Below are 25,729 nucleotides of genomic sequence, written 5' to 3' on the forward strand. Positions count from 1 at the left end.
TAGGACAACAGACACAACCAAGCTGAATGCAGAGAATCCAGCTGTTGTGGAGTTAAGACAGAAAAAGAAGGGAAAATAAAACAGCAACAATAAAAGATTATGCAGAATGAGTGATGCACAACACAATTGCTCACCATCAACCAGCTGAAGACCAGCAGCCCCCAGCCTTACCACTCAGCATGACACCATGTAGCAGGGGACAGCCTGGTGCTGTCAGCCATCTCTGGCCTGGAGATGTGTGCTTGGGAGACACCAGGACAGGCAGAGGCTCAAGAGGAAACTGGACAAGAGGACAAAGAGGAAGCTGGATGATGTGCAAGAAGAAGAGAGTGAACCTCCCTGATCTGTCTGCCTGTCTTTGCCATTCCTCTGTCTGAACAGGCCAAGACCCCAAACCCTCATCAGTTACACAAGGAATACCTGGACTGAACTCATCTAGATCGCTTCCTGCTCTCCCTCTGCACTCAGTGCTCCCTATTGACCACAAGGAGGCAAGTGCTAGGAAAGAAAAGCTTTATTATAAACAGATTTTTTTCAACCCTTGTTCCTCAGGGCTGGGGAGTGTTTCTTTTTTTCTTTTTGAAAAGATAACATACATTCCAAACAACCTCTGTATATTTTTATAGATGTATGTACATGCATGTGTGTATTTATACACTTCATTGCAGCCCTGCAAACTTGTGCCCATACTAGTAACAGCCCATCCTGCTTCATAGCAGAGAAGACAGCTCCAAGTACAAACAGCGTCCCCTGCAGATGGAGGAATGCACTGAGTCACATCCATCTGTGGCTCTGGAGGGAACCCCAGCAGCTCCAGCATTTGGCTTTGGCTTGAGCGTTAACACAGCACTTCACAATGTTTCTATACAGTGTCGTGCCACAGGACTCGAGATCGCTCCAAAGGACTGAACTATTAACTCCTTTAACAGGTGAAACACAGTCGTCAATTTAGAACCAAGCTGTGACTTTCTAACTCAACTGGATGAGTGTAAATAGGGTGAAAAGAGAAACAAGAGATGTTTTTCTGAGAAGTGTGACCACAGTAACACAGGCCACCTGTCCAGAGCAACAGTTTTGCACATTAAAAGGGGAGTTAAGGAGGAAGCAGCTCCCAAATACATCTCTTAATTCTGCCTGAAAGCTCCTCGCTGTCTTCGAGGAAAGACACAAAGGTAAAAGGGTCAAGACAGCCTGGAGGCAGAGACCCAGGCTGGCAGGTTGGATGACAACAGCCCACCTCTAGTCATAGGCATCATCATCATCAAAGTAGGAGTCACAATCAAGGTTATCCGACTCATCATAAAACAGAAAGTTGTCTTCATCCAGGTCGTCATCATCATCATCATCATAGTCTTCCTGCCAGTGTGGCTCATACTCCTCATCTTCAGCCTCACTGCCATCTTCAGTGTTGGCGCTTTTGGACCTGCTGAAGAGAAGACTTTCAGAGCAGCAACTGTGACTCAGCCCCACTTCCCTTGTTCTTCCCACTGCCATCACCTCAGCAACCTCTGCCAAAGCTATGCCTCAAGGATTCAGCAGCTATGCAGGTATGCCTAGAAGGTGGTGGTAAATGGCTTTATCCACACATGCAGCACAGGGATGTGCCAGCAAGTCACTCGTGGACAGGCCAACAAACTGCAGTCAGCAGCTCTGGTGTCTCAGCCTCCTTGGAAGAAATAAGAAACCCTGCCCTACAACCAAGTCTCTCTTGGCCTGTCATTTCTTCTTGCAGCCCTCAGTATGCCCTGTTTAGCTCCTGGAAGCACAGCAGCTGTCCAAGGGTCTGGTCACAGTGGGACTGCATCTACCAGCCATGTCCTTTCATTTACTTTGTTTTAAACTCATCACCTTTCAATCACACTTAACACCTTCCAGCTCAGTACTTCATGTGAGGGTCACAAGAAACCATTAATTTCACCTCTCAATGCACTATTTTACAGCTGTTTCTTCTCCAGTTCCTTTCTAAAACAAGTGCTAGGTCCTTCTATTTCTCTCCAAGTGTGTTCTTCTCATTGTTCTCATTCAAGTACCTCCTATATATCTAAGGCACCTCTGAAGAAAGAGCAGGTGACTCTGCAAGAACCCAGGAGAGTCCAGGTAGAGCAACACCCATAACTGAGTCTGCCAGCAATGGAGCTTTCTCAGCTATACCCAAAGAAAACACAGTGAAACCTCCACTACCCAACTGTTACTTACCTTCTCATTTCAAACCACAATACAGGGCACAAGAAATCAATATATTTCATTAACTATTTTGCATTTCAGTGAGCACATGAAAAAACTGGCCACAAGTGTTTCTTCTGCATTCACCACCTTTCCTTGTTGCCCCATGAAGCAAACTCACCCTAAAGAGGCAGGGTCCGAAGAAGGCACATTTGAGAGTTTCATCTTAGTCTGAGCAGGATCTGCCAAAGCCTCAAGCCCAATATGGAAATCCTGTCAGCGTGGAAAAACAGCCAGAAGAGAGAGGAGATACGTAATGTGAGGTCTATACTTTGTACTGCAAAGCCCTTCCCAACACCCACACATACTCAAAGCACCTCACAGTCTGCAGCCTCAGCTAATCAAGCCCTTATCTAGGCTTGCCAAAATCAAACTAGATCAGAGCAAGACAAGCCATCAGTTGACCCCAGGGACTTCACCTGTGTGGAGTGCCAGAGAATTGCAAAGAGACGCTCCTTGATCCGATGCACCAGCTCCAAACCAGTACTGAAATGCTCTGCTTTCAGAAGCCGAAGAGAAGCAGCAAGGTCCTGGTACTGCAGCAGGGTTTCCTCTATAATTTGAGACCAAAAAATAATATATTACACCGCTCCCCATGTTCTTAAGCAGAAAAGAAGTCTCTGAGCTCATTAGCAAGCCAGTCACAGCTACTTAGGTTCCTTGTGCAAATACATTCCTCCTTCAGAAGAAAGCATATTGCTTATTACTGCATCAAACTGTGCTAGCAGCCAAATTGCTTCAATGGACTTCCCCTGGATGACATTGAGAAGTCAGAAACATGTGACCAGGTATCTGATGGTGTGTATGTTATTGCCCTGCAGCTATGCACTACAGAGCTACCACCCATTGAACCATGTATCAGGAACTGCTAGTCAGTACTTTTGAGAGACTGTGGGACTTACCTAGAAGGATCTGCAGAGCATTTGTGTGAAGCTCTAGGCTCTCAGTCTGCTGTTCCACAATATCAATGCTTTCCATGTCCTGGTTATAATAGCTGTACACACAGGAGTAGGCCAGCACCTGGAGCAGTACAGACCATGCTGTTACACATTCTGCTTCAACGTGAGCAAGGTAAGGAGGAGAATCATCAAATCCTTCCAGTCCTTGGTATCAATGGCTGAAAGAAGTCTGGCACATTTCTGATCTGTGGTAACATCCCAGTAAACTATTATGCCAAGTGACAGCAGTGCCAGGCCACCCAGACCTACTCATACAATTTAAATTGAAAATGAAAGTGTAATTATTTTGAACGTAAGCCTGAAATACCAGATTGTTCCCAACTCACAAAACATCACAAGAACACAGACTGCAAATGCCTAACGTGTGACTGACCACCTCCTCCAGGTTTCAGGAGAAAGAAAACACTGCAGGTCTATCCTTCTACAGATTCGCTGCACAGATCCAGTGACTTCATTACCAATCCTCCATAATACAGCCAGCAGGACATGTGTTGCTAAGTAAACTTGAGCTGTTTCTTATTATCCAGCCGTTAGAAGCACTGCAGAGGGAACCCAGCTCAGAAAGGTGACCATGAGCCTGTCTCCTTTTCTGATGCTCCCTTTGAGGTTTTTCTGCCCCCCCCTTGTTGGAGGCAGGGTCTGCCTAATGGTATCTTGCTACTTTAAGAAAGGCATAACACACTTCAAAATAAATAAATAAAGCCTAAACTTCTTATCCAGTCTTACCTTCCGTGCCTGTTCCAGCACTTTGCAGGCATGCAGAACAAAGGTCAAAGTCCTAATTTTCGGTATCTCACTCATGGAAGAAACCTTGCTTCTAAGACTCACAGCAAATTCCTGCAGTAACCACAGGAGGAAAAAAAAAGTCAGTTTCAAGCTCCAGAAAATGGAAAAAAAAAGGACCCAGCACCTTTCACACAGATAATTATTGCACATTCTAAAGCACCAAACCAGAAAACGCAAGCAGCAGGAGAGCAACCAAACTGCATTCAGCTACGGCATCTCTACTGTGCTACAGCTTTAATTTTTCATAGCAACTCAGCTCTTGGTAAATTTCAGCCTTCAGTCCTCTTTGCCACTGCTTCCAACTACTACATCAGTCTAAGCAGGTGAAACACCACAAGTTACATGTTGCATTTCCACAGATTCTGACAGAAGAAAGCAAACCAAGATCCCTTATGCCAGATCAAGTGTGCCACAACTAGGCATCCTCACTGGGACCTGAAGCCTGTTTCTAAGTCTTGGGTGAAATGCACTGAGACACAAATGAAATTCACCAGGGCTGGGGCAACAAAGGTTCTGCAAATAAAAAAAGGAAGCCTTACCCTCGCACGATGATGAAAGGTGCATCTCTCGTTGAAGTCTTGGAAACGCTTCTCCTGCCAAGCTGCTTTACTCACCTGAAAAGACAAGCAGACGTAACCTGCAACAGCTTCTCACAGGTGCCAGAACTGCCTGGAAATGGCTACCACTGATACAAGCTTTGACAATATTGTTGGTATTACTGGCAAGTGCTTGAAGTTGAGCCCACAGAAAAGAGCAGAAGCGGAGATCACGGAATCGTAGGAGCTGGAAGGGAACTCAAGAAATCCTCAAGTCCAACTCCCTGCTAGAGCAGTTCCCTACAACAGGTCACACAGGTAGGCATCCAGACGGATCTTGAGCATCTCCACAGAAGGAGATGCCACCACCTCTCTGGGCAGCCTGTGCTCCATCACCCTTACCATACAGAAGTTCTTTCACATTAGTACAGAACTTCTTATGTTCAAGTATTAGGCCATTGCCCCTTGTCTGAACGCTACACAACACCAAGAAGAGCCTGGCCTCATCCCTTTGCCTCCCACCTCTCTTTAGATCTTCAACCTCTGCCTGAGGCCAGGTGTATCTGAACGCAAGCACAAATCACTGGGACAGAGCAAATTACTCACAATAACGGAGCAGTTGTAATAATCCTTATGGGTTGGCCTCCAGGGCTTGAGGCAACGCCAGCAGAAGCCATGATTACACTTGGCACACGTCATACTGCAGGGAAGGACAAAAACAATGGGAATTATTCAGTCCTAAAAGCTGTTTGAAAACAGTTCCTCCCAGTGCTCCCCTACACTAGAGGGCTAAAGCATGCAACCCAGCCACTCTCATTCTCTCATTACTATGCACTTCTCTGCAGGTATTTTTTGAAGTTTTGCTGGCAGGAAAAGATGCTTTTTAAAAAGCAAAAAAAAAAACAACACCATGTCTCTAGAAGCAAACAAGAGAGAAGAGGCAGCACAGAGTACCACCTTACCGAGAAGGGTAAACTAAGTGCAGTACAGAGTGAGACCCACATGAAACCTCATCTCTTCCTTCAGTAACACAGCACAGTGCAGCTAACCGTATGTCTTTGCACTTTCCCATACTAAAGTACCAAACACAAACAGATACTCACTGCAGGCACCCCTCGTTTTTCTCTATCTGAGCTTGGCAATTTGGACAGTGCTTTGAAATAAGTTTAGCCAGATGCTTGCTTTGGGCTTCACTTGTCATTCCCTCATAGTAGCCATCATCATCCACCCACTGAGACATGTGGCTGCAGCTAGCAGGGTAATGGGCCTGAAAGGAAGAGACAGTCGACCACACAAAAACAGAAAGGTAAGTGGCAAACCTAAAGCAGCAAAGCCTGCAATTCAGTTCAGCCTCACCTCTGGGAAGTTGCAGTTGAAACAAGATATCCAGGAGCACTTGGAACAGGCCGCCTCATAACCAAGTCCATCCTTAAGGAGGATCTGATCACAGCCCTGAGGGTTGGTGCACCATGTCATGTTGGAACAACATTCCACATAGCATCTAAGCAGGGCTTTTTCATACTGTAACGAGAAGTCAGAGAGAAGATTTAAGGCAAAGAATCCGTATGGCTAGGCCTTACACCTGGGGTCTGGTACCTCTAGGCTCTACACCCATCTCAGCAACTACTTGCAACAGAAAAGGACTGAGCTTATTTCATCTTTTGTACCCTTTGTGTCTTTACCCCACACCTCATCTCATACCTGGGTATTATTTTATAGAAATGTAGAACAGCTAAGAACTGGAAGGCATCTCTGGAGATAAAAGCTCTTGCATTAGCAAGAGTGCAGGAAGCAGGCAAGAAAAGGGGTTTCTCACAGTTACCGGTACTAGTGTAACAAGTGGACACTAGCAACTGCTTGAGCTTCCAAGTACAAGACAGACATTAACAGACCAGAAGTGCAGTCCATGGGCCACCAGGACAGTCAGCAACTAGAGCATAAGATGTATGAGAGGACACAGAGAGCTGGGTTTGCTCAGCCTGGAGAGAAGGCAGCAGAGGGGCCTCTTACCACTGCCTAGAGCTACCTAAACAGAAGATGCAAAAGACTAAACCTGGAGCAATATGTTTTAACACCAGTGTTAAAACCATTAGAACTTCACTCAAGAAGCTGGCTATTTTGAGCTCAGAGTTGGACATTACTACAACCTAAATTATTCTATGACTCTGTACATGTGACTCTGTCTGTTAAGGCACTAAAGCTCCAGCCATCTCACTACTGAGCAGAAAAGGAAACAGGCAACATTTCAGTTGTCTGTTTCAGTTCAACATGTCACAGAACATCTGAGCAACTTGTTACGAGTGGCAGTAAAAACAGTACAATAGCCATAGGATATAAAATCCTGCTCTGAGACAAGTGGGACCGTAAGATTTGCAAAACCAGTAAGAATTCAGCGCCCAGATACATGCAGTAATCTGCCAAACACTTCTTCCAGAAAAGATATAAAGGATACTGTACAGTTATACAATTGTACAGTTATACAGTCAACAGAGGTTATATAGATGTTTCGTACAAAAGAGTATAGTGATAGAAGGACAAAGGGAAAACGCTCACCGATGTTGAAGGTCTGCAGTAAACTCCATAAAGGAGCAATCTCCAAAGAAAGAGATCCTGCCTTAGTGGCAGTCAGCCCTCAAATGAGATCTGGGAGAGGTGCAGTCAAGCTCCACCCCTTCCGGTAGCACAGCTGAATTACCTTCACCTGTGCTCCCACAGCTGACTCACTGCTTGCCTCGGGTGGTTAATCAGAGGTTCAGGCTGTGATCAACAGTTTCCCATACAGATACATTGAATAAAATGGATTCCTATACCCTTGCCCACTTTGGTTGCCAGTTTGCAGGGCTGAAGTGAAATGATAAGAGAGCAGTCATTGTGACTACTGTTCATTTCTCTCTCTGACTCTTCACACAGGATTCTAAAGGCAGTCATGCAACAGCCAGAACTCTGCCACTAGGTGGGGAAGGGACTCAGCTCTAAGCAGTAATTTAAAACTGAAAGAAGAGAGGGGGGAAAAAAAGCGACACACATCAGAATGAGCAGCTCCTGCTGCTTCTGATAACTGTGTAAACCACAGTCTTAACTATGGGATGGAAAAAAGTCGCAGCAAAATTATCTGCTAGCAACAACCAAAATATATGGCTTGGATACCCAGTAACCACCTCTTTACACCTCACCTTGGCTATAACCTCCTTGGAGGAAACAATGGAACGAATGAATGCTGGGGTTGGCTGTGCACGGCACTCAGAGATGGGACAGGTGCAGCTGAGAACCATGTTCTGTTCAATGCGGGTTGTGAGATACTCATTCCAGCAAGGCTGTGAAAATAGAGGAGAGATTAGAGCTAGACAGGAGCTACTCGCTTTGGTCACGTGATGGAGAAATCCCAGCCCAGGAGCCCACCCCAGCCAGCAGAGGGCACATGGAACCATCACCAAATACACAAAAGCACAAGAATGGGAACAGTCCGCTTCTGAGCTGAAGGATCACAACAAACAAGGAAACTACCAAGTATAAGCTCTGAAAATCACTCAATAGCAGCTTCAGAGAAGGAACAGCTGCTACAACTAGACAGCAGCAATCCCTGCCAAATTACAAGAGCTAAAGACTCTGATCTTCACCTTGCAGCAGTAGTGCATGCAGCAGAGGGTGGGTGGCTTCTCAGTGGGACACAGCTGGTTCACACAGACTGGGCAGTGGGTTCCTGGGCTTGGAGGGCGCTGGGCATTTTCCACCTGGAGCCCCGAAGAGATGAGCAGAGATTCATAGTCCTCTACGTAACACTGGATCAGGAAATCCACATTCCACCTGCAGTGCATTAAGAGGTGTCGAGCAACATCCTCTGGGATGCTCAGGGTATCCTGGATCTGTTGTACCGTCTGGTTCATGAGCAGCTTTGCTTCCTCCACACTAAGTGTGTGTCCCATTGGCACTTGCAACATTGCCAGCAGAAATTCCTCTGATCTTTCTATGCTGGGAGTCAACCTAAAATGGAACAACTTGTCACATTTGTACAATATGGAGATGCACAACCCCCCACTACCAGGTGAATGTATCCCTACCAATTCAGACAGTCTGTGCTGTTCTCATACAAAGAAGAGTCTGGCAGTCTTCTTTGGAAAGCCATCTGTGCCTGGCCTCCAAGAGGTGATGTGCGTTCAGCAGAGACGTACTCCAGGACATGAGGCCTCTCATCCTGGCGCCGGAGGTAGCCCTGGTTCAGCAGGTGCAGGACACAGGACAGCACGTCCACACTGTGACAGCAGAAGCCCAGGAATTGCAGGCCCGGTCCCAGCTCACCCTTCTCACAGGCACTGATCACCTGCAACACCACACGAGCACATCACTCTCCGCTCAACGCCCAGCAGACTCTCTCTGCCCTCAAACCCTCAGCCTCCATACCTTAAACACCAGGTTGTCGATGTGCAGCTGCTTTTCCGCCTTGAGGATGCGGGTGATGAGGCAGCACAGGACGTTCCTCTTCTTCTCCAAGGCGCTGCCCTCAGCCCTCTCTGCCCGCAGGTACCTCTGCCGAGGCAGCAGCCTCAGGTGGCGGCCAGAGGCCTGGGCCAGGGCCGCCCGGTTCAGCCGCAGGGCACCTGGAGCTGCACCCGGCCCACGGTCAGCCAGGCCCTGAGCTGGTCCCTGAAGGAGCCCCAGGAGGCCTGTGTGGCTGCAGGAGACAACCTGGGGCCTCCTGCTGCTGCCTCTTGTGGCTCTCACCCTGATCCCTGTCCCTCCACAAAGCCTCAAGCCCATCACACACACCCAACACCCTGCAAAGACCTCAAACCCAGCCAACCACAGACATTGGGCCCCCACACACCATTCCCAAACCCCACGGTCACTCTCTGCCTCCAGTTTCCTGCTCTAATCTCACACCCAGACCCAGCTGTCAGCAGTCAGATGCACCAAGCCCGATTCCTTACATCCCAAGCTCCCATTTCCCCACCTGGCACCACAAGGAGCTCAGCCCGGCACTGCCCCAGGGGTATCCCAGCCCCACACTCACCCCCCTGCGTGCAGCTCTGCACCAGGATGCCATCGCCGTGGGTCAGCGGGGCCAGGGCCTGCTGCACCAGCTCGGCAGGGAGCCCCGTCGCCTGCAGCAGGGCCTCCACCGCCACCTCCTGCAGAGGGACGGAGGGCAACGAGCGGGCAGGAACATCCCCACCCCGAGCAGCGCCGGAAGCCCCCCCAGAAGGCGGCGGCAGCCACGGCCCTTCCGCCCCACGGCCCGGCTCCTACCTCGGTGCCGTTGAAGCGCAGCAGGACGTACATCTGCAGCGTGGACACGTGGAGGACGCAGTCTCCAAAACGCAGCTCGGCGTGGCCCAGCCACGTCCACTGCAGCCGCCGGGGCCTCGCGCACACCCAGCCCGGCCGGCTCTGGCCTGCCAGGGCAGCGTCAGCCTCGCGGGCGCTCCCGGTGCCCCCGCGCCGCCGGCCGAGAGCCCCGACCCCACCGCCGCCGCACTCACTGTGCCGCCAGAAGGCCGCGAACTCATCCAGCGGGGAGCTCAGCGCCGCCGGGAAGAACCTCCGGGGCTCCTCCACGTAGCACAGCGGGGACACGGGCCAGCAGCGCGGGGACAGCACCTGCACCTCCACCTCCGGCCTTTCTGCCGCAGGGCCCTCCCCTGGCGCCTGGACGCAGGGACGGAGGGCGGCTCGGGACGGGCCCAGGGCCCTGCTGCTAACGGGGCGGCCCTGACCCCCATCCCTCCCTGCTCCTCACCTCGGCCTCGGGGCTCTCCGTGCCCAGGCCCCGCTCCAGCAGCCGCCGGTCCCGCTCCTGCAGCCGGAAGAGGCGGAAGTGCCGCCGCAGCTCCTCTGACTCCACCAGGTCGCTCAGCATCTCCTGGGGGAAGCGGCGGGGGAAGCACAGCCCCATCTGCTCCACCACGGCCCCGTCCAGCCACGAGGGCCCCTGTGCCAGCAGCCGGTCCCCCAGGTACAGCCTGCCACAGCCGCGGGTCAGGGCCGACTCAGGCCCGTGGCCAACGGCCCCGCCACCACCGGGACGGGCCCCCGCAGCGCCACGGAGCCCCGGGCCCTCGCGGCCCTTCCCTCCCCAGGGCACGGCGGGGGCGGCGCGCTCACCGGTAGAAGTGCTCGAAGGTGTGGGCAAACTCCAGGCCGCCGAAGACGACGAAGGGCTCCAGGATCTGCTGCAGCTGCCCCGTGCTGCCCGCGGCCCCGTGCAGCTCCTGCACCTTCCTGTCCAGGTAGCGGGCAAAGCGCTCGCTCACCTGCGGAGGGACGGGACAGCTGTGTGGGCACGAGGTGGCCGCAGCAGAGACGGGGCACGGGCAGGAGCCCCGGGGCACTCAGAAGGGGACACGCGTGACCCGGCCCAGGCAGGGAGCAAAGCAGGGCTGCGTTCCCGCTGCTGGGCACCGGCACCAGCAAGGGCCGCGCTGGGCCGCTGGACTCACGTGCAGGGCGGTCAGGAAGGAGAGCTGCAGCAGAGCCCCAGCAAAGCCCTGGCCCAGGGCTGCCACGAAGGCGGCCTGCTGCCCAAAGAGCTCCTCCGTGGCACCGCGCAGGCGCCGGTACAGCGCACAGTACTGCTCCACCACGTCCAGTGCCTGCCCCGACACCTCCAGGAACCGCTGCACCTGCGGGCACAGCAGAGAGTCGAGCCTGCAGTGGGACTGGTGTGGGCCCCGCTGGCACTGACCGCCCCGCACCCTACCTGCTGCTGCACCACGCCACGCCAGCACCGCACCATGTCCCACAGGCCTCCAGACTTCATTGCCACCGCCACCCGGGCTGGCGTCTCCTTCTTCCTGCCCTCCTTCCCACCTGCCAAGACACAGCAGAGGCTCAGCCCAACATGCTGCCCCTCACCTGGCCTTGTAGGGGCTGCCTTCCTGCACTCACCGGTCGCTCCCTCCTCCTCTGGCTCCGCACCACCCGGGTCCACGTGCACCAGGAGCTGGGTCAGGCGCCGCACACAGGAACCGAAGGCATCGCTGCGGGGCGGCTCTGTGCTCCCCAGGTACTCGCCCAGCAGCCAGGCCAGAGGGCTGATGCCGCTGGGGTCTGCCGGGATGCAGAGACTCAAGGGGGGCCTCAGGCACCGCAGGGAGGGCCCGGGATGACGGCAGTACCTGGGCTGGTGATGCTCTGCACCACGGGGGTCACCAGGGCCTCCCAGCACGTCCTGCCCAGGGCTCGGGCAGCCTCATCATCAGGAAGGAAGCGGTCAGCGAAGTCTTGCTCGTGCTGTAATGCCCCATTCAGTCTGCAACAGTGAGTGGGCAGCACGGTATGGCAGCAAGCACCCACCAACTGCACACGGAACCACCTCACCAGTCAGGGGACAATGGGGATCGCTCCCAGCCCTGCCCCTCACCAGGAAGGACACTGCTGCAGCCCCACTCCCCTCAAGACTCAGCCTCTGCCCCACTGTCCCTCTTGGGCTGACAGCACCACCCCTGCTGCCTCGGGACCCCAGGGATAGATGGCACAGCCCACATGCCACTCACTTGCCAAAGAGCTGCAGCAGCTGCCCGCGATCCTGGTGGATCTTCTGGCACCAGGCGTGCGCCCGAGCACTACAGGAGAGGAATGTGCGCCGGCACAGCTGCTCCTTGAAGATGGGCCAGAAGGTGGGCTTGGGCCCCAGCACCTCGATGCCACGCACGCGCGTGTCGATGCCACCCTGCAGGAAAGTGCAACCCTGAGCTCCATGTGCATCCCCGATGCCCGCTGCCATGCCCCAGGCTGGCCACAGCTCCCACCTGCTGGCACCGCTTCACCCGGATCTGGATGATGGGCCAGAAGCGCGTCATGTTCTCCAGCAGCACCACCCTGCTGGCTGAGGGCAGGATGGTCACCTGCAGGCAGATGGGAGCTCTCAGTGTGGGCAGTGAGAGCAGACCCCGGCACGTGCCCCGTCAGCCCTGATGCAGCCACAGCCAGCAATGCCCCACGGCCCAGCAGCACTGCTGCAACTCACTGCGTTCAGCTCCGTCCGGATGTCGGCGGGGCTGTCTCCCCCCAGCACCACCACGCGGGCTGGCATGTAGCTCGAGTCCTCGCTGGCCACCAACATGCTCAACTCCCTGCATGGCAAACACGGCACTACCCTGCAGCCCCCACCCACATTCAGCAACCCCCAGCCACTGGGACAGCGTGCGTGGAGCCCCGCAGCCATCTCCTTCCCGCACAGCCCTACCTGACCACCACCCCGCACTGCATGTGGATGGTGATGTAGTGCGAGCCGGTGCTGCCGTTCGACTCCCAGTAGGTCTTGGGGTTCCTGTCCGTCAGCTTGCTGGCGCGGTGCGGGTTGGAGGAGACCTGCACCTTCTCCCAGCACTTGTCCTCCTTCATCTCCACGCTGGGGCCTGCAGGGAGAGCACACACAGCCTCCAGCTGCTGCTGGGACACACAGCCCGGCACGGGGCCCAGCTCCCACTCCTGCACTCACCTCGGCACAGGTTGCGCAGAAAGATGTCAAAGAAGGGGATGCTGATGGGCCGCTGGCTTCGGCGGTGCTCCTCAATCTGCCCCAGCACCACCTGGGGATGGGGACGGGGCCACGCAGTCAGCGGGGGCCGCATCCTTCTCCCCAAGTCCCCGGGCAGGGTAGCCTGGACACCCAGCCCACCTGGATGCAGCCGGCCAAGATGCTGCCCGTCAGCTTCCTGTAGAGCGCGGCGTGCCTCTCGCAGTCGCTCACCAGCTCCAGCAGGGCCGGTGCCAGCGGCAGGGCCGGGCCGTGCTTGTCCAGGGCTTTGGCCACAGCCTCACGGGCGCCCGCACGGCACATCCCCACGGCGCAGTCTTTGCTGGCGGTAGCCAGGCGGTGCAAGAAGCCAACCACCTCCTGCACCACCTGCGGGGACACGGCCCTCAGCCGGTGGCACGCAGCACAGCCCTCCCTGCCCCCAGGAGCAGCGGGGCCCTCTCACCTCACAGTCGCCGCTGTGGGCGCTCAGGAAGGACAGGCACGGCTCCACACACTCATGCCAGGGCAGCGCGTCCTCCCGATAACCGTCCAGGAACGCGCTCAGGATTCTGCACGACAGATGGAGCCTCTCAGCCTGGGTCATAAGGCAGCCATGCCCCGAGCCCCCACGCTCTGACCGAGCCCCACCTGAAGATCCGCAGCCCCACGGCCTTCTCTGCCCCTGGCAGCTTGAGGCTGCGCAGCAGCGGACGGAAGCACCGGCGCTCCTGCTGCTGCCGGGATGCCTCATTCGCAGGAATGGCAGCCATGCCGCAGAGCTGCCGTTCCAGGGCCACCACCACGTCCTCGGGCAGCACGCCGTCCCACAAGCCGCCTGCAAGAGCCCCTGTCTCCCTCGCCTCCGTCAGCAGGGCCTCGGCACCTGCGGGACACGCAGTGCAGGACAAGATCCTCAGCTCCTACCTGTGGGGCCGTGGCACGAAGGGCTACCCGCACAGTACCTGGGCCGCAGGGCAGCTGGTGCTCTGCCAGGTTGTTGATGACGCTGAGGGCCAGCATGGCGTTGGGGCAGCCGGAGTCCCGTCCGGCCTGCCAGCAGCTTTGCAGTAGCACAGGGAGATCACAGCCCACCAGCTGCTCCGCCAGGACCCGGTGCTCATCCACCAGCATCCTCACCACCAGCAGCCCGTTCTGCACTCCAGAGGAGCCCCTGTGGTTATGCAGCCATGTGGGCACCTTCCTCCCAGGTGCAGAGCTCCCCAGGACCCACACAGCTCCGTCCCTACCCTGGCACGGCCTGCATGGCACGGATGGCAGCGGGGATGGCACCCAGCAGGCCGGGTGAGCCCTCGCCGCAGGCAGAGCCGATGCTGGCAAAGATCTCCCGCATCATCTGTGCGTCGGCGTGGCTCAGCAGCGAAGCCTTCCGGCCGGCACCTCCGGCTCCCACCAGCACCTTCAGGGCCTGCGTGGCCCGCAGAGGCTCAGGGGATGGTGGGATCCAAAGCGGGCCCCGCCAACCCCCGAGCTCCCACGCGCACTCACCGCCAGGCCGGCCTGCTGCACCAGGGCAGAGGCCGCGTGCTGCCGCATGCAGGCCAGCACCGCCCACACACCGCCCTCAGTGCCGAAGGGCACACACCAGGCACACCTCTCCATCAGCAGGGCCACCAGCCGCAGCGCCAGCGCCGCCGGGTACAACTCGGCCTGCTCGGCGCCCAGCAGCTCCACCACCGCCTTCACCAGCTTCTCCCTGCAAGGCCGAGGGCAGCTCAGGAACGGCACCCCAGAGCCGCCTTCACCTGCCCACGTGGCCCCGCCGTGCTCGGACTGCCCCATGTCAGCCCACGTGGGGCACAGAGACGCAAGAGCCGCCCCTCTCGCACCGCTCAGCCCCGCACCTGGTCCCCGGCCCACCCTGGGCCTTGCCGCCGTGCCGCTCCTGTTCTGGGGCCTCCTCCAGCACCTTCACCACGTGCCGCAGCCCGGCCACGCGCAGCTCTGCCTCGCAGTCACCACGCAGGATCGTATCCGCCACGCGCTGCACCTCAGCCAGGCAGCCGCCCTCACTCACGTCCTCACAGCTGCCCCACGCTGCAGGAAGGAGGGAGGGAGGCCGGGACGTCACCAGCAGCACCCGCAGCAGCTCCAGAGATGGGTCCGCAGTGCACCACTCCCCGGCCTCCTCCAGCACCCGCAGACTCCCTCCATCAGGCCCTCACCTTCGCTCTGCTCTGCCGCCTGTGGGAAGCGCAGCCCTTCCCTCTCCAGGAGCTCACAGAACAGCTGGGAATCCGACCTGAAAGCCGTGGCTGCGCAAAGCTCTTCCTTCGCCACCTCAGCTGGCACAGCTCTGTGCTCATGGCCTTCTGAGCACACCGTGGCACTGCCCCCGCCGCGCTGCTCGGCCCCGCTCCCCAGCAGGTACTTGGTGTAGACACGGCAGCTGCGCAGCTCGCTCTGTGCGCTGCCCTGAAGCCGCTTCTCCAAGGCCCGCAGCACCTTCTGGGCCGGCTCCACAGGGACCGGCAGCTGCAGCAGCGCGTCCTCAGCCAGCTCCGACAGCTGCGTGGATGGGGATACGTCAACCCACACGGACACACGATGCACCCCACAGCCCCGAGGCGGCCTGGGCCCAACCAGACAGAGGTGCTGCACCGGCACGGAGCCCCAGACCCTTCCCCAGCACCACCAGCCTCCTCCCTCGGGCTTCCCCGTGCCTCTCTGGCCCATACCTGCTCAGTGTGCTCCTGCCGGATGAGTCGGACCATCTCCTCCTGCTCCTGCACTTCCAGCTTCTTCACAAAGAACAGCAGCTCCCACCACTCGGTGCGGCTCAGGGTGGCTGCAGCTCTGCTCGGCTGCTCCCCCACGTAAGGCAGCGAGTACAGCCCCCCCGGGGGCTTGGAGAAAAGCGGCTGTGCAGCTGCAGGACAGCAGAGAGAGGAAAGGTACCGTCAGCAAAGCCAGCTCCCCTCGGCAGAGCCATCCTCTGCTGCACAGCCCTCACTCCCACGGCAGGAGCTTGCGAGGACCTCCCTGACCCCATCCCAATGCGGGACAGGGAGATGACAGGAGGGAAGCAAGGGGCAGAGAGCGTGCTGGGAGCAGAGCCCAGGAGTGGGGCAGGTGGGGAATGCAGTCTTCTCTGAAGCCTCTTGGGGCTGCAGAGCAGAAGCCCGTGGACCATAGGGGCATCTTAAGCTCACTGTTCTGCCAGACTGCTCCCACAGGGCCTGTGACAGGATTTGGCTCAGTCTGGAGCTAGGAGAACTGGCCCAAGCTACATCGTGGTCCCTTTCAACCCAGGCCATTCTGTGATTCTGTGTGATTCTGTGGTCAATAAGTAAGAAGAGAATTCAGCCTGGAGTTTTTCTTTTTTCCCAATGCCTCTTGCTGGCAAACAGGGAAAGAAGTCACAGGTAAAAGCAAAAGGAGACTCTGTATCTATCAAGCTCCTTTTCACTAGTTCATTCAAAATGATGAGAGGATGACAACATCTGTTATTAACCTACATTTTCACTGGATCATTTAAGAAAAGTAGAACCAACACTTAATAACTGCTAAGCAACCATTTGCAGCTCTCTGCAAAAGCAAGCTAGTATATATTCACTTCTTCAAGACCCAACAGAAAAGAGTCAAACAAGCCAAGAAGCTACGAGCAACTATATGCACGGCTGGCTGCCAGCAGTTAGCCAGCAAAAGCAGACTTATTCAAGTGTCAAGACGCAAAGCAGAACGCACCCACCTTTTCATTTCAGTTTCTATATGGGATATGATGAGTGCACAGAGCTTTACACAGAACTGAAATAGAGCACATCCTTCTACCAAAACTTGAGTGATGGAGAAAAAAAATGTAACCAACTTCATTTTAATTCAGCCAGTTCAAACTGACACGTAGCTAGTCTTCAGTTATGAGAGTCAGAAGTCAACAAAGTAGCCATTGGCAACAAGAATGTTTTAGAAGTGGATCATTAGCTACTACTCTCAGGTATATCAACTCTTGCAGCAGTTAAATCCAAACCACTAGCCTGATCAAACAATTGAGGGCTTAATGAAAGAGTTACTTCATCAAGATCCCCAGCCAGAGTCACATCAGATGTGAGCAAGGAGGAGGTACCTGGAGTATGGATTCACCCTTTTATCCTCACCCAGAGCAAGGACAAAATCAAAGGACCCCAATCCCAGGAGATTCTACAGATGTCTTCTGCAATAAGCACATTTCACACTCATCTTTCCCAAAGCTGATTGGCATGAAGTCAAACATGAAGTTGGCATGTTAATGCTTTCAAAAGTCCATCTCTCTTATTTAAGTGGATCTGAAGGTCTCTAAGGCAGCCTCACCTCTCAGTCTACACTCTTATTTTGGTAGCTTATTTAGCTAATTCTAACATACATTTTTGGACAGCTTAAATCAGATTTTATACTCTTTATTGTATCGTGACGGAAGTCTAGGATTCAAAAGTACTACAAGCAGCCACATGTGACTACTTAAAGAGCTCTGGACAACCAAGCTGATAAAGCTTGTAAATTCAGCCTACTAAAGAAAAACACACCTAGCCATATAAAGCTCACCACTGAAAAATGTGCCATGGCAGAATCAGAAAGAGATGATACAGACACACACATGCAGCAAAAAACCTCACCTTTGTCTAGATTAAAGCTCTCTATCAGATTACACTCTTTCTCCAGACCACCAGGATCATCCCACTCCTCTCCAAATCCAATAATCTCCAACATGTGCCAATGCATCCAGTAGGTCTGACCTGTTGACTGCCACAAAACCTAGAGGTGAAACAGATTAGGTGGTCAGATTTGCTCACTCATTCGTGTTCGTTCTGCTGCTGGGAAGTCAAAAAGTTCAGATGTTGATAGACTTCAAGAAAGCCCCAAACAGAAGGAAACTGAGTTAGGCCATACACACAGAACCAATTAGTCTTCAAGAAGTCCCTGACCCAAACCGGCAATACATCAAACAATCTCAAAGGAGTCATATAAAGCCTAGGACGGAAGGACAAGAAACTACAATAAAACACTACACAACACTGCATCCAGAATGCGGAGGGGTAAAGAAAGCAACAGAAACCAAAGCAGAGGAAAGGAGAGATGAGAGACTTGTGAGAGGCTGGCCCCAATGAAAAATGCACCTAAGTTTGCATTTGGCACACAGAAGGCTGACAACAAGACAGGAAAGCTGGCAATACAAAGCAAGTAAGAGACACAAGACAGAAAGTTTCTAAGAGGAACAGAGATACAAATCAAGTTTCTCTTCCATAAGAGAATGACAGCAAAGGTCCAGGACAGCAACTTAGAAACAACATTACAAAGATGATTTTGAGATGCCTAACTCCCAATATCTCCCCATGGAAAGAAAATCCTCAGAGAGTTTGAATCAGAAACTTCTCACTGAACTCTGGGAGTCTGCTGCAGACACACACATAGGTATGAGCATACAGAACAGGATAAAGATGGGTATCCCCACAGGCTGCACCACTGCAAGATATCAATTTCCTAGAGACCGATAGGCAAGCAATACTTATAGAGGCACAAATCATGGATGTGAAAATGTAAATGCCAAAAAACTTCTTCACTGAACGTTCACTACCTTTCAGATCTAGTTTTGCCAGTAACACAAGCCTTAGAAAAAGCTCTAGCTGAATACAAAGCAATTGCAAAAACAAACCAACCTATCAACCAACACAAAAGATGCAATGGGAGGTTCATTCAGCTTAATCAGATAGAAAAATAAACAAAAGGGGGAACTTGTGGGCCAAATGGACTAGGGGCAGTGGAAGTCACCTCAGCACAGCAGTGAATAAAGATCTCTCTAAAAGATATTTCCTTTGGATATCTCCTTATGGATGGCGCTGTTAAAGGCATTACAGAGCAAAAGAATTACCACTCCCTTTAAAATAAAGCAAGACGCAAAGCAGTTACTGAATAGAGGAGACTCACAATGAAAAAAATCATCTCTGCATGGTCCAAAACTGAGGACATGTTTTGCTGGAATATATGTGAACAAGAGAAAGAAAAGCAACAGGGAGAAGAGGGACACAGATCTGGAAGGTGACACAACTGAAAGTGAAGCAAGATGCCAAGTAACCTGCAAGAAGGCACAGCTGGGAGGGATTGCTGTTATTCAGAGACATTCTCAAGTGATCAGTGAACCCTAAAGACAGTGCTTAGAGAATCACAGAATCACCAAGGCTGGAAAAGACCTCCAAGATCAATCATCTGGTCCAACCGTCCACCCACCACCAATACTTCCCACTAAACCACATCCCTCAGTACAACACCTCAGCATTTCTTGAACACAAGAAATTGTTTCTTCAGCACATGATTTGAGGGTAAAAAATGGTTTGAAGAAATAGAAACCATCAGAACAGCTCCAGTGCTTTGACTTTATCAGTAGGTAGAATTTTAAAGCATATTTTATTGGAAACAATAACTAAAAGTGTTGAAGACAAATAACATATTTGAAGTAACAGGTAAATCTGCGTCAAGTTTGAGTTCGGCAGGTTGATGCACATTCATTTTCTTTAGTGAAATAACTGATTTATTGGATTAAAAGTTCAATTTCAGTTTTAAAATTCAAAAAAACACAAAGCACCAGATGGGAAGTTCTTAAACCAGGGAAGAAAGTGATGAAGTAGAGGATCTGGACAAGAAATCACCAGTAGAAGGCAGGATCTTTGGAGTATCAAGGGGATAAAACAGAACTGGAAGACAGAAGAAAGATGGGCAAGCTGAACTGGTGCAGCACAAACTGCCCTAGCAGTAATGCTCTCCCTGTACAGGCATGTGCTTGTAATACCCACAACCGCACCGGCAGAGAAGGCTGCCAGCATCCCACCTGGGTATTTCTGAGCATTTTAAGCTGGCTTTTTAAGTTGCAGCTGCAAGACGCTCTCCAAAACCAAGAGGCTGCTGATAAGCTTGGAGTAATGAGAGTAAGTTAGCTGCCAAAAAGAATTCCGTGTGTAACAAAAAGTGGTGGTCTTTAAATGTGCAGAAGGTAATTTCAAATTCTCTGCCTTTTCTCTGGAAGGATTAGGAGCAAGCTTTGGTTACAGCAAGAGAGCTTTGGAAAGAGCATTAGGAAGTCGTGCATTTCTGCAGACATCAGTGAGGCTTTTTGGTTGATTTCCGGATATCGGTTATATGCAGATTTATGCATTAGTCTGGCACCTGGCCCCTTTGCAGACCACCTGTTATCTGCAGAAATCAACTGGAACTAAGGAAGACTCTAAGCACAGGCTGAAGAGGTACAGCCATGACCAATCAGAGCGGCTTCAAACCATCTCCACAACCTAACTATGCGTGTGGAGCCAGGAACTGGACACGATGATCCTTGTGGGTCCTTCAAACTTGGGGTATTCTGTGATTCTATGACACACCCAGCGCTGCACTGAGCAGAGGACAAAGCAGATACAGCCCTTTAACTGTGGATGACAGTCAGCCAAAGCCTGACTTTTAAGAAAATAGTGATTGCAACTCTAGCTGCAGTGTTTGGCAGGCTCAGAGACTTGGCCAAAGCACCAGAATGGCAGACAACATGCAGACATAACCACACAGACTGGAGTGATGCACAAAGACCATCAGCTCCCCACCCCACTGTCACAACAGCCCTCACTGAACTTAACCAGCCTCCAAGACAGAAGTCTCAAGAAAGAAGTCCAAGCTGGAGCAAACACCTCCCAGTGCCCACTCAAATGCTCTCCCAACCCCAGACCTGATGCTAGGCCCAGCTGTTCACTAACCTACACAACATTTGCAGGATGTTTCTGAGGATGTCTAGAGCTGAATGTCTACAAAAAGGCCCTCTGCTCTTCCTAAAGTATCAAGGCCTTTTCCCTGACCTCTGACACAAGCTCATCACTTGTACTGCAACAGTACAGCACTAACAGCTCTATTTTTTTTACAACAGGTTCTTACTTAAGGTCCACTTACCCCAAGAGCATTTCTAAAGGCATAAGGCCTTCAAGTAGCTCTTGATGCATCCAGCAAACCTGTTCCCAAACTACCCCCAAGATCAAAGCAGGGAAAACAACTGTTCCAGGATACGGCCACCTCTACAGAAGCTGCGAAACCTTAGCAGGACAGATCACACTCAACAAGAAAGCTTATCTCAGAATGGTCACTTCCATCTCTGAAAGTCTTTGATAGGACAGATTCAGCCCAAATCACAACACACCTATAGTCCAGCCTCAAACACACAAAGATACCATTAGGAAATCAAGAGCCACCCGTTATTCCCCTCTGCCATCCCAGCCAGAATTATTCCACTAGTGACCTTACCTGTGCCGTGCGCATCTTATAACTGCTCTGAAGAAACTTGCCCTCATCCCCAGTTCTAACATCACCACAGTCCTCCAGCATGCGCACCCGCATGCCACACACCAGGTTTGCCTTCAAATACTCCACATAGCCACTCCGGTCAGCAAAGTCTGATGGTGTCAGGAAGGCACAATTTTGCTTTTTCTGGCAACCATAGTTTGAAGAGAGCACAGGCATTTGGTTGGCAATGCAGGCTGGGGATTTAGGCTGGAAGATGGAGCGGGTGGTGCGAGGCTCCATCTCCTGCTGGGCCGGCGGCTCCGGCTTGTGGCTGTGGTCCCAGCCCATGACGCGCACCAGCTCCAAGATGAGGTTTGCCATGGCCATGCTGAACTCAAACTCCTGCTTTACACGGCTGCTCTCCTGCCGCTCCTCGCTCTGCTCCTCGCCGCCGCTCAGCTTGTCCAGGAGAGAAGTGACGCACAGGTAGCGCTTCACCAGGGCAAACAGCTGCTTCCCAGGGATCTGCAACAGGCAGGGCTGTCAGACTGCAGCTGGACAAGCACCTCACGCCCTCACCAGACCATGACTCTGCAATGGCTGCGTACCAGCAGGCGGCAACGCAGCCCGCCTCAGCCCACCCTGCCCACATGCAGACTCTCCTCCTGCTCCCTCACCGCACCTCGGCCTTGAGCCAGGTCCAGACCCTGTGCCAGCCCTCGCAATACCAGGTCCTGCTCAGCTGCCTACTGTCAACTACCCTTCTATCTCAACCAAGCAGGACACCAGCCAGCTCTAGGGCCCCTCTCTCATTTCTGCCCATTCCAGAACTGGCAGGCCTTGCCACTACCTGGGGGAGATGGATCCCTTCAAAGGACACGCAGTGTTCTTCAGAGGACATCATCTCAGCAAACAGCTCCAGCAAGGTGTAACGGCCATCAAAGTCCATGTGCTGCTCAATGTCATCCTGCTGGCTCAGAGACAGAAGGATATAGGCCCGACTCCCTGTAACAATAAAAGAAACCATTCAGGTACCCTAAAGAGCTCTCTTATACCATCCTCCTTGCATCAGACAGTCCTTGGAAGGCAATAAACTGTTCTGCTCAGTGCCCTGATTAGTATTTTTATTATCTGGACAAAAGGACTGAGTGCACACTCAGTAAGGTTGCGCTTGATACTAAGTTGTGTGAACGTGTTGCTCTGCCCAAGGGCAGTTGGGCCTTACATCTGGGTAGACTGAATCAATGGGCTGAGGCCAACTCAACAAGACCAAACTTCAACAAGACCAAGTGCCAGATGCTGTACTTAGGTCACAGGAGCCCCACACAGCGCTGCAGCCTTGGCTGCTGATGGGGAACAGCTGAGGGAAGCGGGGCTGTGCAGTGTGGAGAAGAGGAGGCTCAGGGGAGAGCTGATGGCTCTCTGCAACGACCTGAAAGGAGGCTGTGTGAGGTGGGGTCAGCCTCTGCTCCCAGGGAACAGCCATGGGATGAGAGGAGATGGCCTCACGTTGTGCCAGGGGAGGTTCAGGTTGGATATTAGGAAACAGTAATGCTCTGAAAGAGCAGAGAGGAGCTGGCACAGCTGCCTGGGGAGTGGTGGGGTCACCATCCATGGAGGTGCTCAAAAAACATGATGTGACACTGAGGAATGTGGTCAGAGGGCACTGAGGGGATGGGCTGGCAGTTGGACTGGATGATCATTTAGTGGCCTTTTACACTTTTATGATTCTGTGGTTCTATGATCTGAAGTCTGCCCTTTGAATTAAATTGATGACATTTTGCTCTGCCAAGTAACATTGCATTTCTGCAGCCCACCAGCTGCGCCCAACACATCGGGCACCTCCGAGCTGCAGCAGCTCCTCTATGGCAAGAGCATCAGGCAGGATCGGCCTCAGATCAGCGGGCCCGAGGAGAGGCTCCACGCCAACGACAGCAGAGAGCCAACGGCCCCGCCAGGCCCCGCTCCTACCAAAGGCCCCGCTCCTACCAAAGGCCCCGCTCCTACCAAAGGCCCCGCTCCTACCAAAGGCCCCGCTCCTACCAAAGGCCCGGCGCCCTCAGCAGCGGCCCCCACCTGCGTCGTGCAGAGCCAGAGCCCTCAGCATCTCTCCGGCGCCGCGGCAGATGGGCTTCTCCTCGTGGCACAGCATCTCCATCAGCAGCTCCAGGGCTCCCGTCTCCTTGAAGGCGCCCGCCAGCGCGCCGATGCCGGCGTACGCGCTCAGCACGCGGACGGTGTTGAGGACGGAGGCCGCGGGGGTCCCGCCGCCGGCCAGCTGCCGCCCGGCTCGCCGCACCAGGCTCCCGACGTCGGCCTTCATCTCCAGCAGCGAGGCCTCGTCCGGCGGCGCGGGCGGCGGGCCGGGCGCCCTCTCCTCCTTCGCCCGCTCCCCCCCGCCCAGCAGCGCCGGGCAGCCGGCGCGGACCTCCTCCGCCGACAGCCACATGGCCACGCTCTCCGAGCGGAGCCCCGCGGAGGAGCCGCCGCCGCCGCCGCCTCCCGCCGCCCGCTCCTCCGCGCCGACCACGCGCCACCGCACCAGGTACTCCGGGGCGCCGCCGGGGCCGCGCCGCTGCCGCAGCAGCTCCTGCGGGTAGGCCTGCAGCTGCGGGCCCAGCTGCACCAGCAGCCCGCCCTCGTGCCTCTCGTTCACCATCATGACGGACGGCGCTGCGGGAATAGAAGGGAGCGGGTCAGCATCTCGGAGGTGTGTGTAGGGAAGCCATAAGCCGGCACCGCGGCTTCAGCAGCTCCTCACCAGTAGAAGCAGCCAAGGCACAACTTTTAGACTCAGATCCTGACCGCAGAATAAAGCTCTGAAGCAAACCCCATCTTAGAGAAGTTTGTGACCTCGCTTCAGGACAGTGAGCCTATTTCTTGTACTAGCCCTGCCCCACACTGTGTACCATCACCGGTACCTGCAGAAAGAAGCCCTCCTCACAGAATCCCTGCCGGTTCAGGCCCTCTGCTAAGAAATAACCTGATCTTGCATCTAATCTATGGGGCAGCTACCCTGCCCACGATGTGGGGATGGGACTAGGTGGTCTTTAAGATCCCTTCCAACCCAAGCCATTGTTCGACTCCATGACAGCAAATAAAATGCAGAGAGCTGGGCCCTGTTTCCACCACTGCCCACGGCAAGACCCTGCAGAAATCACTGCTCCTGCACTTCTGCCTTTGCCCTTGTTATTCGGTGTCTGAGCTCTGCCTGCAAGGTCATGCAGAGCTCGAGGCTTCAGGCAGACGCTGCCTCTCACTGTCGCATTGGAACCAGCAAGAGTCACCAGCCCTTGAGGTGAGCTCCAGCTCACCACTATCTAAAGGCCATTCAGCATCTCCTCCCCCGTCACTGTTTCCTCTTCTCAGGTATGAATTTGCCTTTAAAACATTTAGTTGATAGTCAGAGCCACCAACTCTCTGTTGCCTCATTGTTCTACAGATCTCAGAGCTACATAAAGGAAGTCACAACGCTTTACTATCATCCGGGCAAAGAAGAGCACGAAGCAATTTGCTATGTAAGGTCGAGTGCCAGCAATCGGTTAGGCAAGTCAAAGAGCAGCTCCATCACTGCAGAGGCAGCTGGATCAGCCTGATAAGAACAGGGGGTTCTCACTGAGCCCAGGCAGGCAGCACTGGGAATACAGAAACGGGCTCTCTTGGGTCACTTACATGTACAGGCATGAGAGCAGCTGAGAGTCGCACACATCATTCCTAACACATTAGAACATATATGTATGTATGTATACCTTCAGTTGCGCTTTCCCGGCAGGTTGCAGCGAGCCGGCGGCGCCCAGCTGGGATCTCCCCGCGGTCTCCCTGTAACAAAGCCCGGGTTACAGCACGGCGCTGCCTCACCACCAGCTGAACGGCCCTTCTCCCTCCCGTGCCGGCACGGCGCACGCAGGCACTCCCTACCCGCACAGCTTCGCTTCTCCCGCCCTTCACGGAGCAGCCGCGATGCCTCCAGGCCGCTCGGCTCACCACGCGGCCTAGCTCCTCCTCCGGGCCTCCCCGCTCACCTCCGCCCGCCGCTCCAGCTCCGGGCCAGGCCCCGCGGACCGGCCGAGAGCAGAAGGCCGCTTCGGAGCCCCGCCGCGACCGCTTCCGCGTCCGGCACCGCTCCGCCAGGCGCCTGCGCGCTGCCGCCGGGCGGGGCGGGGATGGCACCGCCTGCAGCCGGGATGGACGTGCGGCGGGTGGGGGGGTCACACGCGACTGGCGGTTGTGTGCGGGAGCGCGGTCGGGGCTGTGCAGCAGGGAGCTGTGCAGTAAAAGGCTGTGCAGTAAAAGGCTGTGCAGTAGGGGGCTGTGCAGTAAAAGGCTGTGCAGTTGGGGGCTGTGCAGCAGGGGGCTGTGCTGAACTTCATTTCTACAGCCTACCCAAGTTCCCCTGTATAGGGGCGCACCACCATTCCTTCCAGTATCGTCATGCTGCCCCATCAAGCTAATCACGTCACCACCAAACTGTATCAAGTTGGTTGATTCTCTTTTTGAATCCATGCTGGCTGCTCCCCAGCACCTCCTTG

General features: G+C 54.2%; 1 protein-coding gene across 2 annotated transcripts; it reads right to left on the bottom strand.

The window, feature by feature from the left end:
- Positions 1-518: 518 nt before the first annotated feature.
- On the bottom strand, positions 519-25,397 carry LOC140249794 (cullin-9-like). Of its 2 annotated transcripts, none has more exons than XM_072331928.1 (42): positions 25,119-25,397; positions 24,950-25,019; positions 23,277-23,873; positions 22,051-22,205; positions 21,222-21,725; positions 17,570-17,708; positions 15,659-15,849; positions 15,146-15,488; positions 14,825-15,017; positions 14,469-14,676; positions 14,210-14,388; positions 13,925-14,133; positions 13,611-13,845; positions 13,426-13,531; positions 13,122-13,349; positions 12,942-13,032; positions 12,687-12,858; positions 12,468-12,573; positions 12,250-12,345; positions 11,995-12,170; positions 11,617-11,750; positions 11,387-11,548; positions 11,199-11,308; positions 10,939-11,121; positions 10,604-10,752; positions 10,239-10,461; positions 9,982-10,147; positions 9,749-9,894; positions 9,513-9,630; positions 8,903-9,105; positions 8,563-8,822; positions 8,122-8,485; positions 7,678-7,818; positions 5,861-6,025; positions 5,608-5,771; positions 5,111-5,204; positions 4,508-4,582; positions 3,909-4,019; positions 3,126-3,243; positions 2,643-2,776; positions 2,345-2,436; positions 519-1,426 (listed from the first exon to the last, which is right to left on the bottom strand). In XM_072331928.1, the coding sequence occupies exons 3-42, from the start codon at positions 23,860-23,862 to the stop codon at positions 1,240-1,242; spliced, it is 7,416 nt and encodes a 2,471-aa protein (XP_072188029.1). In that variant the 5' UTR covers positions 23,863-23,873; positions 24,950-25,019; positions 25,119-25,397; the 3' UTR covers positions 519-1,239. The 2 variants fall into 2 exon arrangements, with proteins under 2 accessions (XP_072188029.1, XP_072188028.1); XM_072331927.1 differs by having other exon boundaries at positions 25,223-25,344.
- Between the last annotated feature and the right edge of the window lie 332 nt (positions 25,398-25,729).

Source organism: Excalfactoria chinensis, chromosome 3 (genome assembly GCF_039878825.1).
Source record: "Excalfactoria chinensis isolate bCotChi1 chromosome 3, bCotChi1.hap2, whole genome shotgun sequence".
Classification (NCBI taxonomy): Eukaryota; Metazoa; Chordata; class Aves; order Galliformes; family Phasianidae; genus Excalfactoria; species Excalfactoria chinensis.